General features: G+C 37.5%; 1 protein-coding gene across 2 annotated transcripts; it reads left to right on the top strand.

Annotated features, from left to right (window-relative positions):
• Positions 1-4,616: 4,616 nt before the first annotated feature.
• lmnl3 (lamin L3) lies at positions 4,617-16,608 on the top strand. 2 transcript variants are annotated; one of them, XM_046858295.1, is made up of 12 exons: positions 4,617-5,355; positions 7,047-7,203; positions 7,900-8,025; positions 8,773-8,943; positions 9,813-9,938; positions 10,699-10,919; positions 11,077-11,296; positions 11,868-11,975; positions 13,012-13,131; positions 13,517-13,627; positions 14,511-14,567; positions 15,795-16,608. In XM_046858295.1, the coding sequence occupies exons 1-11, from the start codon at positions 4,949-4,951 to the stop codon at positions 14,547-14,549; spliced, it is 1,806 nt and encodes a 601-aa protein (XP_046714251.1). In that variant the 5' UTR covers positions 4,617-4,948; the 3' UTR covers positions 14,550-14,567; positions 15,795-16,608. The 2 variants fall into 2 exon arrangements, with proteins under 2 accessions (XP_046714251.1, XP_046714250.1); XM_046858294.1 differs by lacking the exon at positions 14,511-14,567.
• Positions 16,609-17,250: the final 642 nt, after the last annotated feature.

The raw sequence follows: 17,250 nt of genomic DNA, 5'->3' as shown, positions 1-17,250 counted from the left end.
ATGAGTCAAATAATAATCATAGCAATTATGAACTTCATTATGATGATACTGGTAGTAACATTAATTCAGTGTTGATGTAATTAATTCAGGGTGTGCAGGCATGAGTAATTCAGGGGTGATGATGGTTGAATGATAATTTAGAACAATCATTGGGATAATGCTAATGTGAAGTGATGTTGCTATTTGGATTAATGAGCATACGAATGGTAGTGAGAATTATAATGACAATAACAATGATAAAGATGATTATAGTTACGGTCATAATACACACACACCACCCACTGCAACTAAGAAAATCTTTCGTGCCACCCAAATGAGGATGAGGTTCCCTGTTGAGTCTGGTTCCTCTTAAGGTTTCTTCCACATGCCATCTCAGGGAGTTTTTCCCTGCCACAGTCGCCACCGGCTCACTCATCAGGAACACAACTTACAATAATAAAGAACAAACTTCACACGTTCTATTATACGGTTTATCTCTGTACAGCTGCTTTGAGACAATGTCCATTGTATGAAAGATCTCTACATATCAAATGGATTGGATTTAATTGAATACTGAAGATGAATTAGTTAAAAAAAAAAACATCTTGGGTCATCTGAGGAGGTTCTCAGTGATCTGAACCAATCAATATCTCCTCCTGCATAGTTCTTGGGGTACTAGTGGTGCAGCAGCAGCGCTAAACCATCTCTCTCTCTCTCACTCTCTTTCACTCTCTCTCTCTCTCTCTCTCTCTCTCTCTCTCTCTCTCTCTCTCTCACTCTCTCTCTCTCTCTCTCTCTCTCTCTCTCTTCTTGCACACACACACACATTTTATATATATATATATATATATATATATATATATATATATATATATATATATATATATATATAGATAGATAGATAGATAGATAGATAGATAGATAGATAGATAGATAGATAGATAGATAGATAGATAGATAGATAGATGGATGGATGGATGGATGGATGGATGGATGGATGGATGGATAGATAGATAGATAGATAGATAGATAGATAGATAGATAGATAGATAGATAGATAGATAGATAGATAGATAGATAGATAGAAAAACCAAAGAATCAGTCATAGTTTTACTTTGTCAAAATGTATAATCTGGCTCTGGTATACTTTTTATTTATTTTATTTTTTAATATTATTTTTTCAAACTCGACGTCCTGCCACACGTCACAGCACTTGTTTCTCAGTGTTTACCCCTTTATCCTAGTACTTTATCACAATGTTATGAAAACCACACTGCCCAAAGAGAGTCCAAATTGTCAGGTTCAGCTCAATGCTTAATGTATAAACATTTTTGTGGATCTGTTTCAGTTGTATGTGGTGTTTTATTAAGCATGGACTTGTGATCAAAGAGTTCAGCGCACTCCAACTGAGGCCTGCACACTCACGCTGATATTATGAAGTGAAGAATAGAAGTTGGCAGTGGAAGTCTGTGGTTTTAATTAACTTCAGCCACCAATCTCTAGATTGTCCAGCTTTTGTTTATTCCCTGACTTAGGTTTGATTACAACAGGCTTATTTCATCATGGTCTGTTTCCTGCTATGAGGAAACAACTGACTTAATGCTATACATTTATACAGCCATGTATAAATATATACAACATGTTTATATTTGTTACAGCAAAATTATCCTTAATTGCACATTCATTTCATAATACTTTGGCATGGATCTACAAATGAAACACTTCTACATTAGAAACACCCAAGTGTTTGTCATTAAACTTGGTAAGTCCTGGTCCAGTGGTAGTATACTGAATCTATTCCAATCTAAAGATAAAGGAATCACTCCAAGTACCAAAATGGCTCTCTTGTTGAATTTGGATATACCTGCTTTACATAGCAAACATAGCATTAACAATCAGATCAATGATCAACAAGATCCGCTTTAAATGCGATTGAAATGGGAGAATATTTCCGGTTGCCTATTATGATGGGCTTCCAGCATCTCCTTGCCTACACTGCATGGACACTAAACAAAAATCAGTTCAGAATTTTATGAATCTGTGAGATTTATACGTTGTGTGTAGGCTAATTTATAAAATGGCATCACTCCATGTGGTTCCGGTTAAACTAGGTTTTTATGCTATTCTGTATGGTTGCAGAGGAAACACCAAATATTGAATTCTGTCTCCATCTACTGTTTATATGAAAATAGTGCATGGCATGGAATTGTATACTTTTAAAAAGATTATATATAGCGTATGTGTGTGTGTGTGTATATATATGTCTGCATCTGGTACACAAAACCAAAACCAAATCACCTGTCAAATAATGGGCTTATTGTTGGAGATTTCAATGAGTAACAGCCAAGAACTAGAGTAATGAGGTACTAAAAAATTACAGAAAAGTATGTTCAGAGAGACAAGTGTTTCAAAGAGAAACATGATGCTTTAAAAAGAAGCTCTTAGTCAGCTTTGTGAAGTATACCTGAAGTTGCAGAAGCTGATATCAGATGATATTGAGCAGAACAAAGTGTAGATGTTTAAAGTAGAACATGCTGATTTATATTTATCCTAATCTATACGCATTCTTTGAGCTTTCTGAATTCACTGCTGCTACACCAACAAGTAGACAGTGGTCTCAAATTCATGACACCGATAATACATTATACAGGTGTACAAATACTGATTGTAGTGATATATATCTTTCTCGTGTCTTAAGAAATGCTGGATCAAGCCATTATATGTTTTTTTATCTTTTTTATAAGGTTGAGCTTCAGTTATATCTGGTTATAATCAGGCACAGGATTTCAGTGGAGGGAATAAAGCAAGAAGTAGGTGATGTTGGGAAACAATCTTGAGCAGAGGTGTTAAGTGCTTGTTGGCAGCTTTTCCTTCACGTTCAGGGTCTCAACTAGATCTAAATCAGGTGATTGTGGAGGCAAAGTCATCTCGTGGAACAATCCTTCACTTTCTTACTTGAACAAATAACTCTTACATAGCCTAGTGTGTTTGGGGTCATTGTCCTGTTTATAAACATATTACAGTCCCAGATGGGATGGCATGTCGCTGTGAAATGCTGTGGTAGCTATGCTGGTTAAGCGTGCCATTAATTTTGACTAAATCACAAACAGTGCCATAAGGAAAGCACCCCCACACCATGATAGTTTTGGAGACTGCACTTGGGGATACGTTTAATGTTCTAGAGATTTTTCTGATTGTCTGATCTTCATCTCTGTACTCACCCTTTCTTCTGATGGTCTGAAGCACATTCACTCTAGATGAAGCACACCTGTGAAGTGAAGTGAACCCATTCCAGGTGACGCTGTCATTAAAGTTAAATGTAGCTACTTGGGACAAACTAAAATATAAAACATACACTGGAACAACAAACATATTTCTTTCATAGTTTTGATGCATTAATTATTCATGTACAATGTTTAAAAAAATAAGAACTTTTCACTAGGTACTGTATATTGACTGATTTTGAGGTGAGGCTACACGACTGGACAGCTGAAGACTGAAATAAAAATGTATATTTAATATTCTTCCAGTCAGTCTTCACACATGTAGTTTTAGATTCCTAGGTACAACATATGCAGTGTGAGATGCTTTTCTGCACACCGTTTCTGCCGTGAGTGTGAACGTCATCTGTCCATTTTCATCTGCCTTCTCAACAAGACATTTTTTTGTTCTTGGCACTATGTAAAAAAACTCCCCAGTTCACCATGTGTTCCCCAATCAGCACTTTCTAAAAAAACTCAAACCAGCAAGTCTGAAATTAACACTGATGCCACAGGATAATTAACAGAGATTACATTTTTAATCCATTCTAATGTTAATAATTGACTGATTGCATAGCTGTATAAATGTCCAGAGGTGCAGATGTCCCACCTGAAATGGCCAATAAGTATATAGGAAAAGTCTTACGGCTCTTACATCTGTTCTAAAAGCAATAAACGCAACAGTATGGGTATTACAAATGTGCATTGAACATGTGCACCTAACAGTTTTAATACACATTAATCAGGCATAACATTTTGACATTAAAACATTATGAGCGGTGAAGTGAATAACACTGAATATCTCGTCACCTGTTAGTGGGTGGGATTTATTAGGCAGCAAGAAGTGAAAATTTTGTCCTCAAAGTTGACGTGTTAAAAGCAGGAAAAATGGGCAAGTGTAAGAATTTGAGCGGGTTTGACAAGGGCCAGATTGTGACGGTTTGACGACTGGATCAGAGCATCTCCAAAACTGCAGCTCTCGTGGGATATTCCTTGTGACAGGTCATTGGTGGGCGAGGCACAGTAATGCTGGTGGGGGCGAAGGCTGGCTGGTGGGGTCCGATCCAACGAACTAACTCCTGTAGCTGAAGAAGTTAATGCTGTTAATGCACTATGGGTCAGGATTGTTTTAAAAGCAAGGGGGACCAACACAATATGGTGTTGGCATTTGACCATAAATGATATGCCTGATCATTGTACAGGATTAATGAAATCAATTGGTGCAATCAGTCTCTAAGTAATCTACATATCAGAGATTTGACATTTGGATAATAATTTCAACACTTAGTGATATTATTTTGTAAACCCGTGTGTATTGAGTTGATTTCCAGGGTGCAGCCATGCCTTTAAATAGTACCAACACATCCACGTGCCTTCGTTCTTGTGATGTGACGTCACGGCGCTCATTGGGTGCCATCAATTCTTTCCCAGCTGTACGGGATAAAACTGACATTCCGTGGAGGAAACAGCATGAGCAGGGTTTTTACTGAAATAATATTGTAGGAATTGTTTATAATTTGTCTTGTGTGTTTTCGCTGTACTACGGATGACATATTGACAGCCTGGATTGCGTTTATTTATTATGATGATCCAGTAGTTGCGGTTTAGGAGTTTGAGAGGTTGAAGAGCGCTTTCAGAGGAACAGTGCTCCATTAAAGAGCAGGTCATTACGTGTGTGTGTGTGTGGGAGAAGAACCAAGCGAGCCGCCATGATCACGTCCACTCCTGAGACTTCAGGCGGCCGCCCAACGCGCTCCGGAAGACGCAGCGCCTCCGCCGCCGCCGGTTCTGCCGTGGCCGCCGGAGGCTCTCCGTCCTCGGTGAGTCCCACCCGCCTGAGCCGCCTGCAGGAGAAGGAGGACCTGCGGCAGCTCAACGACCGCCTCGCCAACTACATCGAGCGCGTGCGCCAGCTCGAGAACGAGAAATCGTCCATGCGGCTCCTCCTGGAGGAAAAGGAGGAGACCACGACCAGGGAGCTGAAGAATGTACGTCTGTTGTATGAGACTGAGCTGGCCGACGCCAGGAAAACCCTGGATAACACCGCGAATGAGCGAGCCAGGCTCCAGATAGAGTACAGCCAACTGTGTGAAGATCATCGCAAGCTTGTGACCAGGTACACAAGAACACTTGTATCAAAACAAAAGCATTAGCTATAGATACATCAGTCTTCCAACACAAACTTGGGTTCTGTTTGCATTACTATTTCATTGGATCTAATAGGCCCAAACCTGTTCCAGCATGACAAAGACACCTGTGCACAAATCCAGATCAATGAAGATCTGTACAAATATCCAAACCTGACCCCATTACACTTGCAGGATGCACTGGAAGGACGTGTGTGTGCGCTCCAGGTCTTCTCAACTGACTTCAGTGTCTGACCACACTAGTGCTGGTGTTTACAGATCAAATCCACACCAAAATTGGTTAAGAAGCCTTCATAGAAGAGTGGGGGTTAATATAATGACATGGGTGATGATTAATGTAATTGTTTGGTGTCCGCAACTGTTTGACTGTAGAGTATTTGGAAAAAAAAATGTATTATGCTATAAATGAGCATTTGCTTCATCTTAACTATGGATGCAACCAAACATATTATTTACAATGATAAAAATATGAATAGAAGAAACCTCAACAATGAACTATGAAGAATGGACAGTTGGTGCCATCCAGATGAGAATGGGTTTCCTTTTGAGTCTGGTTCTTCTCTAGGTTTCTTTCTCTTACCATCTCGGGGAGTTTTTACTTGCTACTGGTGCCACTGGCTCACTCGTTTAAGATAAATATTTAACTTATACATTCATATTTTCTAACCCATTTATCTATTTTGGACAGTGTCCATTGTTAAAATTGTATAGATATTAAACTGAATTGAAGATATTATTATTATTATTATTATTATTATTATTATTATTATTATTAAAAAATTTCCTCTGGACATCTGGTTGTAATTGGAGGTGTACATCAGGACTGGAATCCAGTAAAAAACAATTGAAAACGCCAAGGTTGCATAAGATTTGATGCCGTTGTGGGCAAGCAGTCTGATCTGAAACCCGTAGGACACGAATGTGTGACGCATTTATGACATTTGTAGCATCCGCTTGTTCAGGGACACAGTGGGTTCAGGCAGTAAATAATGATATGGGAAACAGGACCAGGCAATTTCGTTTGAAAAAAAAAATACCCTCTATTTAGGCCATGCCAGCTTTGGGTTATGCTAATACTGCTATCAACACCAATGTGTTGTCATCCCCTAAATCACAAACTAGCTGAGCCAGGTCTCCACAGCTGCATCGTATAACTGCCTTCAACATGCAGTTTTTACTACTTCTGCACTGGATTTCACATTAATATGATGTTGAATGTCACAGAAAAATGGTCAGTGGGAATAAATGCCCTTGCTTGCAGTTTCTTACAATTTTAACTGTGAAACCAACTATTACTCCTTTTATGTTCTGAGACAATTTTCTCTTATTAAACACCATTTTATAATTATGATAGCAATTTCCCAGTAGGACATCAGTGGAAAAAGATGAGCATGAAATCTGACCGGAATAGAAATTATTGGTGTTATTATGTCCCCGTACAATAAGTTGTAAAAACAGTGTCTAAGTATTAAGCTTGTGTAGAATAAGGGTTCTGCTCTATGACTTTCTTCTCCCTTCCTGGTGCAGGTGTGTATGGGCAATGTTCACACTCTCAGACCATGAGGCATGTTGGAGAATAAAATGTCAAACTGCCTCCTTTTAGGAAAAAAATAGTTTTCGTACATATCTTTTGTTGTAACTCCACAGTTTTGTTTCACAGAAATAACAAGAAAGAGGCTGAGTTGAGCAATGCAGTGGAGCGCTGGCGAAATCTTGAAGCTGCGCTGAACTCCAAAGAGGCCGATTATGCTAATTTACTAGCAGCTAATCGCCGACTGGAAAAGGATGTTTCAGAACTCACAACACAAGTGGAAAATGTGAGTTGTACAATTAAACTTTAAATATTAAAACAACTGCCGGATAAAGATGGATATTAAGCTGACTTGTTAGTGTTGGAATGGTTAATTGTAGGGCTGCAACAACTAATTGATCAAATCAATAATAATCGATTATGCAATTCGTTGACAACTTGGGTTGGGCTGATCAGGTTACGGGTTAGCGTGAAGGCAAGATAACGCAGCCGCTTGGAAAATGCCGGAGAGTACAGTTTGAACGGCAGCAGGCAAAAAAAATGTCCGTTCAAGTCATGGTCCGATCCAACAGACGCGACAATTGCTGAAGAAGTTCATGCCTGATGGGTCAGGACTGTTTTGAAAGAAAAAAGGGGACCAACACAATATTAGACACGTGATTATAATGTTATGTCTGATTGGTGGCCATACAGTTGTGCCTGGTCTGTGTATGTTCTTGTTCTTGGCTGACAGTAGTGCACACTAATGGGATTTTCTGCTGTTGTAAGCTTTCTAAATGAAGGTTTAATGTCTTGTGCTTGCTATTTGTTTGTATTTATTTCTTTGACTTTCTATTTCTAAACCATTGTTGCTCCAGAACAGCAGCATGTCATTCTCAAAACACTTGGGTTTGTCTGTAAAACCCATTGGGGATGTTGAGTATTAAGAAGCAGTCTTTCTTGCACTCAGTTTTCTTCTATGCATATACCATTCTTTGTGTAGCTGGATGCAGCCTTGCAGAATGCCAAAGCTCAGGTTAATTCCGAAATGCTTCGTCGAGTCGACACGGAGAACCAGATGCAGACCCTTCATGAGCAGATGGAGTTCCAGAAGCAGCTCAACGAACAGGTGGGAAACAATGCATTCTATTCATGTGCATTTATTTATTTATTTATTTATTTATTTTTACATTGACTAACTACTTGTACATAAAAATTACCCACGTCAAACATCAGGAGACGTTCATCTTAGCAGTATAGTGTACAACAGTCCCATGACTGTTTCTGATTGATAACGTCTATTTAAAATATTCTTGATTTCGGTTCACCTTGATGTGTTTAAATAACACAGAAGCCCAAACTATCAAAATTGGTGGAAAATATTCATGTCATATTTGGTGAATCATGTTGGCTTCTATCTATCTATCTATCTATCTATCTCTCTCTCTCTCTCTCTCTCTCTCTCTCTCTCTCTCTCTCTCTCTCTCTGTATTATTCAATAGCAATTTATCTTTATCCATGATGCTATTTCTATAAATAAAAATTCATATTTATTATTAATAGTACTAATTTAGAGATTTATTAAGAAATTAATTGCAATACATTGTTCTTTATTTATATTGTTTAATGTTAAGAATATCCACAAAACAAGGTAGTTCCTGTTCTATACTTTGATATAAATTGTGATATAAATATTATGATATAAATATTATGATAAATATTTAACGTGTTCATCTCCGTATAAAAATGAAACCATTGGGCAAATATTTAGACACACAACTGTCGAAATGCATCATAACATTGAGTGTAAATAGCCAATATTTCAAAAAACTGAAAGTATAAGAAACATAAATGCAATCCTAAATATTGCCTGCAGGAAGTGCGGGAGATGCGAACTCGGTACGAGAGTCGTCTGGTGGAGGTGGACTCAGGAAGGCAGAAGGAGTTTGAGAGCAAGTTGGCAGATGCCATGCAGCAACTACGGCAAGAGCACGAATCCCAGATCCAGCAGTATAAAGACGATCTGGAGCGTACCTTTAATGCTAAGGTAAACATTCAGGGTACCTGGAACTCTGAATTAGTGCATGTGCATTTGAAATATGACTTGAAATATTGTGTGACTAAACAAATTAAGTCTGAGGAAATATGGTGATTAAAGGAATTTTTATATAACAATGGAATAGATTTTTTTAATTTATATAAATAACACAAGACAAAAACATGTAGTTTTTTTGCTGTATCCTGCACACAAGAAGGTCAGTGTACAAATTGCATCACATATTCACAGATGTACCTACACATAGCCCAAATCATTAAACCTTCTGTACACACAAACTTGACATCCCATCAGAATAAACCATATGGCAGTCGTATTCTATTGCATAATTTTACATATACTTATTCCAACGAATATTTACACGTAACAGCAAGTATGTAGATGATAAACATGTACATTATATGGACAAAAGTATTGGGACACCTGACTTTTCTAGTAGTACTTAATTCTTCCCCAAACTGTTATTACAAAGTTGGAAGTGCACAATTGTGTAGAATCTTGTTTTACTTGAACACAGAGACCCAAACCTGTTCCAGCATGACGGTGCACTAAGTGAGCTCCATTGTTTAAATGGGCTGTAGTGGAGGAGTGCTATAGAGCTCAACCCTATTGAACAGATGAACAAATTCAGGTACTGAATTTAAAAACGCCCTTGTGGCTGGACGAGCACAAATCTCCACAAACACACTCCAAAATCAAGTGGAGCATCTTCCTAGAAGAGTGGAGGTTATTTATAACAGAAAGTGGGGACTAAATGTGGAATGGGATGTTCAGAAATATATAAATCTTATGGTCCAGTGTTCACAAACATTTGTCCATATTGTGCATATGGGAAGTTTTGATTAAAGATTTCATTACAGTTGGAAAATGCCAAGCAGGTGGCTTTGAAGAACAGTGATTATGCCACATCCACCAGAGAAGAGCTGGAAGGAACCAGAATAAAAGTGGAGTCCCAGTCTAAGCAGATTAGCAGCCTACAGAAACAGGTAGGGCACAGATTACTAGAGGTCGGCCGACGGATTTTGCCGATTCTGATAGCTAGGTAGGATCGTACTTGCCGAAAACCGATGATTCAACAAATTTTTTTTTTTTTTTTTTTTTTATGGATACTGGTTAAAAACACTTGGTTTATTAAAATAGTATTACATTTTATAACAAAAAAAAAGTACTGAATCTTGAAATAAAAATATATTCATTCATAAATTATACTAATAATAAATATCTCACTTGTTAAATCATACATGTGGTGTCAGTGATTCGCCTCTAGAGGCCGCTCTTGTTTTGATTTGCTTTGATTTTAGTTTCCATAATCATCTATCAGTTAATCAGCAAAACCGAATAATTGGTCCGCCGTTACAGATTTCTAATTGTTAGCCACATAGAAAGTGTTTATCAATTGGTTTTGGTAGTAAGTTGTTGTTTAGTGTTCCACATTGATAAACTAGTCAAGCATTAATCTTTTGTTGTGTGTATTTTAAGCTTAAGTAATGACTTTGTCACAAAAATTTAAAAGCAGGCAAATGGGTATATGACTTTACTAAACTCTATGTTCAAATTAGTCAACATTTATTCTTTAACTAGTGTCCGACTTTAAACATGCAATCGGTATGGCAAAAATTATATTATTAATGAGTAGAGTAAAAGTGTGTGTGTGTGTGTGTGTGTGTGTGTGTGTGTGTGTGTGTGTGTGTGTGTGTGTGTGTGTGTGTGTGTGTGTGTGTGTGTGTGTGTGTGTGTGTGTGTAAGAACCGTGAGCTGGAGGCCCGAGTGCAGGACCTGGAGCGAGCTCTGGACCGCGAGAGGCAGCTCAGCCAACAGCGGCTCTCCCAAAAGGAACAAGAGATGGCGGACATGAGACAGCAAATGCAGGCACAGCTAGAAGAGTACCAGAGTCTGCTAGACATCAAACTCATGCTGGACATGGAGATCAATGCCTACCGCAAGATGCTGGAGGGAGAGGAGAAACGGTAAGACATGAAGCATATATCTACAAGACAGCTTTGTATAACAGGTTTTGCTGTTTGAGAGAGTATTTGGGATTTGGGGTATTTAAACTTCCTTGTTATGTTAGACAAGAGAGTATTGTAAAATGTGTTCGCCATTTTTAATTTTTTTCCTGTCCAGACTCAATCTTTCCCCGAGTCCCTCTCAGCATGCTCCTGTCTCCCGTACACATGTTCATGCCACACGCAAAGGCTGGGGGAAGAAACGGAAACACGAGGGTGGGACGGGTCTTTCTCCGAGCTACAAAGTGTCCCAGCATGCGTCTGCTCGTGGCTGTTTGTCCATCGACGAGATAGATCTTAATGGAAACTTCATAAGGCTCAAGAACAACTCTGATTTGGTAGGACCTTCTGAAAATGTTTCTAGGTTATGTATAGAGATCTTTGGGGCTTTAGTCTGTAATAAGATTTTTTCTGAATTATTACTGGATGGTTAACTAAAAATGTGTAAAACTATAATTTTCTTAGAATATTTGCTCATTTTCTATAGTAAATGCAATTAATTGCAATAAAAATTATTTTGGGGAGCACAGTGGTGCAGCAGCTAGTTTTGCCACCATACATCGTTATTTAATACGTCGATCGGGTTTGTCAATAAATATTCACCGATAGTTGATTATTGGGATTATCGGCTATCGCAAAAATCCATTACAGAAGTTTTTCCAGGTTGCACTACATAGTACAAGAGCGGCCTCTAGAGGTGAATCACTGATGCCACCTGATACTTATTTATCTTTTTATTTTATTTATTTTTATTGATTTTGGATGTAACTGTCTTTTGTGTTTTTTAGTTTGCATATCTTATCTTCGTCAGTATTTGACTACAGATTCACAGCGACGCTGATCAAATATTTACTGATTCAATGAATAAATAGTTGCATTTCAGCCTCATTTTGATGGATCTTGTTTCAGGATCAACCAATAGGAGGCTGGATAGTGAGAAGAAGTCAACCAGGAGGTCCTGACATCATCTTTAAGATCCCTGCATCCTACATTCTGGGTCCTGGACAAACACTGACGGTGAAAATATGCACAGTGTAACATAATGATTCGAGATGAGTTGATATGAATGGCGAGCTCTTGAAGTCCAGTAAGTTTTGACATAAGGGTTATACAGTCAGTCAGATCACAGTGCTTTAAATCTGAGTGCCAGGCTTTAAGCAGAGGAGTTTAAATGTGGCGGCCTGGAAAAAGCATTGACATGGTTAAGGTGTGCTCAGTCTACATTTACGTTAGTCTCATTTATACAACTGAGCAGCTATGGGGTTAAGAGAGGCAGCTTGGTGTACCTGGGATTTTAACTCATGGACTTTGAATCCAAAGTTCAATGCCTTTCTGTTGACTGTTCTCAGAAAAACATCTTACTTTCTGTAATTATTACTAAACCGTGTGTTAATTGAAACCGTACACATCTTGACTGAAAGTCAAAGAGAAGCTTTTGTCTGTTTTCTCAAATTTTCTCAATACATCTCAGGGAGTTTTTGGCCACTGGCTTGATCATTAGAGATAAAATTACAATTATAAAAAAAATACTTATAGTCTAAACTTGGATATTATTTTATACAAATTTATAACTGCTTTATCTCTGTGAAGGTGTCAATTCTTAAAAGCGCTATACAAATAAAAATGTATACAATTTATTCTTTTTTTTTTTTTTTTTTGTGCACAAATTGGTTTTCATAAACCCAGTATATGTATACACATTTGAATTTGTATTATAATTCCACTTTATTTAGATAGGTCTGCACATCATTATTTCGTTCCGTGCAAATTATGGCCAAGACTTAATTATACATTTTTATTATCAATAATATAGTTACCTATATATAGGTAAATCGTTTTAAAGTCTCCCTCCAAAAAACGTAAATATCGATCAAATTATATCAGTGATATAATTAATATACAGTTATTACCTGATCTAATTCTGGAAAAACAACATCGCTGCCAAATATTTAGTTTATAAAGTGAAATGACTTTCGACTTTGATAATCAGAATCGATGGCACCAGGCTTCATCTTTCATCCTTTAAAGTTATCTTTGTTTTTCACTTGTTCAGATCTGGTCTGCAGGAGCTCGAGTTGAGCAGAAACCCCCAACCGATCTGGTCCTGAGGAGTCCAAAGACATGGGGAGCAGTGAGCGATGTCCGGGTGTCTCTTCTCAATCTGTACAGTGAAGTAAGGCTAATTTATTTCCTCTACATTAGAGGTTATGATTAGGTGATAGGGTTAGTGTGTTCCTAAATCTTCACATGTGGAAAAGAATGATGTTTGTACAGTTTATATGTTGTAAAAGTTTTTTCCATTTTCTTCTTATGGAAGAGATCTCTCTATCCTGGCAGGCTCGCACTCAAGTGTCATATTTTCTCTGCATTAATGGAGACTTTATGAACTTTCCTCCGAGTCATAATATGTTTGAAAAATTATGGATCATGATTTACTGGTCAGAATAACTGCACAAATATTTTAATGCTATTATTCAGACCCACAAAGATGCCAAAGTATTAAAAAATTCACTTGAAATACTTTGCAGGTCTGAATAATCGCATTTGTGCGTTTTCAGGAAACGGCAGAGCGCTGCGTGGTGCGCATGCAGGGTCATACAGAAGGAGATTCCGAAGAGGATCTGGACGAAGAGAGCAGTGGCGGGTCAGAGATTCATCTCCGTCGCCAGGTAACCTTTTGTTTGATTTTGTTTACAAATGCCCACGTTCCAAAGTGTTGTTTAAAGGATTTTACTGTGGGGGGGATTTTTTATTTTTATTTTTTTTATTTATTTTTGTTTGTTTTGCAAATAAGAGTATTTCTGTTTCTTTATTCTGCTAATACTTTATGATAAACCACCCCAAAAGTAGTCAGAGCCACATATAAACCATGGAGCCACTAAGAATTGTTCCAAATCTCATAAAGGGTGGAAACTTACCCAATTGTATCATTATTACTGTTCAGGAATGTTTAGATTAATGTTTAAATATGTCATTTATTTTTTTTTTTTTTTAGACTGGTATTAAAAAAATCCAGGCATTGTTTAATCCTGCATCAATTCCCATTAATCTAGTTTATGCTGACATTCTTGTTACATTAAAAAGTAGAGCTTCGATTATATGGCACTGAAACTGGTTGCTCTAATAAAGCAATACAGCCACAAAGTTACACAAAACTAAAATGTTACAAACAGCAATGTATATGGGACAAAACACATTTTAGTGTAAGCTCACCTGTTCCAGGTTTCACACACTTATGAATTTGCTCATCCTGCTGATATCAGTTGAAAGATGTACAGTAGTTTTTTCTTGATCGATCGTGTCGATTATTGATCAATTCAGTTGATTACGTTGCCTATAGTATAATTGGTGGTTTATCAAAAAATCACATCACGTACATGAACATAGCTTTGCTATAAAATATTTGACATTACCAGAGCACTTTTGCAGAGACTACACACGTTGGCTAATCAATGTTGAGATCAATTGGGTCCTAATTAACATTTGACTTCTCTTGTGCGGTCAGTAATCTGTCTACTTAAGTCCACTTTTCATTTCTTTTGCAATGAAAAGGTGAAAAGAAAGAAAAAGAAATGCTGTGCTCTTTCCTGACCTGTCCCAGCACACTAGGTGAGACTCTGGTGATGCCGGCATGATTGTAACACGTGCTTTTGCATTTTGAAGCTTCCCATTAACAGCATGATGCTTTTTTTTTTTTGCTTTTTTTTTTAAGGCACTGCTTCGCTTTGTGGCTCTCATTATATTTATTGACTGAATTCCGTCTTCATAAACATTGTAATTGGTTTACTACGTCTGTCTACCATTCCTAGTCTCTCACTGCCCCAGTTATCAGTGTGAAAGAACCTGTGTGTGTGTGTGTGATGAAGTTTGTGGTTCATTACCTGCTTGCCAAAATAACAAGAACCTGACTTGCAAGACTGAGGTGATGCTGAAATCGTATAAGATTTGAATGAAGCAGCTGGACCAGCAACAGTACGTGTAGATTATAGGATGATTTGCATACGTTGTGCATGTACACTATATTTGAACAAGGTGCACAAACATGGATTAATGAGCTGTTTAATGCCTCAGGAATCCTGCTGTGGCAGAACCACAGTCTTCCATGTCTGTTTTAGTGGTGTGCCAAAGATGAGCAATCGCCCTAATAAATCCGGTTCTGCAGTGTTTTTTTTTTTTACATGTCCTTTCTACTTCTGGACAGATCAAATGAAACAGGAATGTTGTGCATCTACCAATTGACGGGTCTTTATTGACTTGAATACACTTGCTTGAAAGCTTCTGCATACCATTTTAGCTGCAACCTGGAACATGAACAAGATGTTCCACTAGATTCTGGAGTGCCTTACCTGAACCCAGTTGTAGTTGAATGAGCAAAAAAATCGAAACAAGCACATCTATCTAATCTATCTATCTAATCTATCTTTTAAATTAATCGATCAATTTAACAATCACATTTCAAGTAAAAAACAAAACGCTGAAATATAAATGTTCTAATCGACTTAATAAAGTAAATATTAAAAGATGTAATTTAAATGCTTATATTTACAAATGGCTTCAACCAACAATCCATCAGATTGCAGTCATTTCTGGGCGAGTCCAGATCATACATGAATCCCGAGACCTCAGCGGCTTAACAAATGTTCTTTCTTTACAATTGATTGAGTTTAGAAAATAAGGATGTTGATGTTAAAAGTAAAAAAAAATGTTCACTAAGGAAAATTGAGTTCAGTAAGGGTGTGTAACAGTACTGAAACCCATTTTCTTTGCTCAGTAACATAGAATGCACTATTAATGTTAATAAAAATACCTTTTTATTGTTTTTATTTTTTAAAACAGGGTTTTACACCAAATCAGGAGGCCAGCTGTGCAGTGATGTAACTGCCATCATCCCCTGACGTATACGCTGGAGAGAGATGTAGACACTCCACATCTTTTTACACAAATAGTTTCATACATTTAACCACCATGTGTTGAAAAGTTTCTTGCAGCAAAATGTTTCTTATCCCAGGGCCCAAAACCAGAAAAGGGCCATAAAGCCCTCGTCTCATGCACATGAACACGTTTAATGAGGTATATTTGGGGGCAAAGACTAAATTAAGACCAGCATATTGGGTTACAAGTTTTCCTTCCCTGGTCTTTTCAATGTCTGTTCTTCGCTATTTATTGCGCCCTGGCATGCCATATTGCCATATTTGTTTTGCACTTGCTGTACTTGCACATAATATTTTATTTATGTTAAGCTGATGAATGGTTTGTAGCCAGATGTGGTGAAAGTTTCCTGAGGATTAACATGGTAGACAGCTGTTAAACATGTAGCAATACTGAATTATGTTTTGAGGAAAAGAATTTCCCCTAATTTTCCTGTTATTTAACATATTACTGTGAAACTTTCTTTCCTCACATAAATAACGGTTATTAATTTATATAAACACTCATCATTTAATTACTGGCCCTATGAAACCTTGATTATTACAAGGTGACCAAATTAACTTTTTTTAATTTATGTTTTCCTGACATTTGAAGTGGAACACGTCAAAACACCCAGAGACCTCAAGATGAACTGATTTAATATCATTGTTGTTTATTTAAGTTTATTTCCCTGAAGTATAGACTTTTTATATATATACATTTAATAAAGAATATGCTGTAATGCTTTGTGGTTGTGTTCATTATCTTCCTGTAGATGTTTTTGAAATTTACATTTTAAAGAAACCCATACGCACAGCAATCAACACAAATGTATAAAACGGTGCAGTTGTGGATTAAGGGCCTTACTCAGGGGCCCAGCAGTGGCAGGTTGGTAGTACAAGTTTTGAACTCAACCCTCCAATGTAAAGGCCAACATCTTAACCACTAAGCTGCCACTTCCCCAAGTTGATTTGAAGTGGCCCAAACACCTAAATTCTACCCCAGCCATCTTTACTACTTGCACTCTGCATTCCAGTAGTAATTGTTCTCCTGGCATTTACTATATGCTGATTTATCTATCAGACTTCCATATAGTGTAGCAAGATTAATCACTCCAGAGAGCATGTTTCCACTGCTCCAAAGTGCAACACAATATCTAATGCTTGGCCTAATCTTAAGCTTGTATAAAACTGTTTGGCCATGGACACCTATTTCATGATTCAGGAATGCAGGATGGTTCAACACTCTACAGCTTCACTCTGAAGGTTTGAAGCTGTAGCGTGTTGAACCATCCAGCTGACCTAAGGCAGAGCTCGTATGGCAGAAGTTTGGATTGTCTGGTATCTATTGACTGTACCACATGACTGACGTTAAGCTTTTTGGT

The sequence above is a fragment of the Silurus meridionalis genome, chromosome 9 (genome assembly GCF_014805685.1).
Source record: "Silurus meridionalis isolate SWU-2019-XX chromosome 9, ASM1480568v1, whole genome shotgun sequence".
In the NCBI taxonomy this organism is placed as follows: Eukaryota; Metazoa; Chordata; class Actinopteri; order Siluriformes; family Siluridae; genus Silurus; species Silurus meridionalis.
This window is presented reverse-complemented; position numbering and strand designations above follow the sequence as displayed.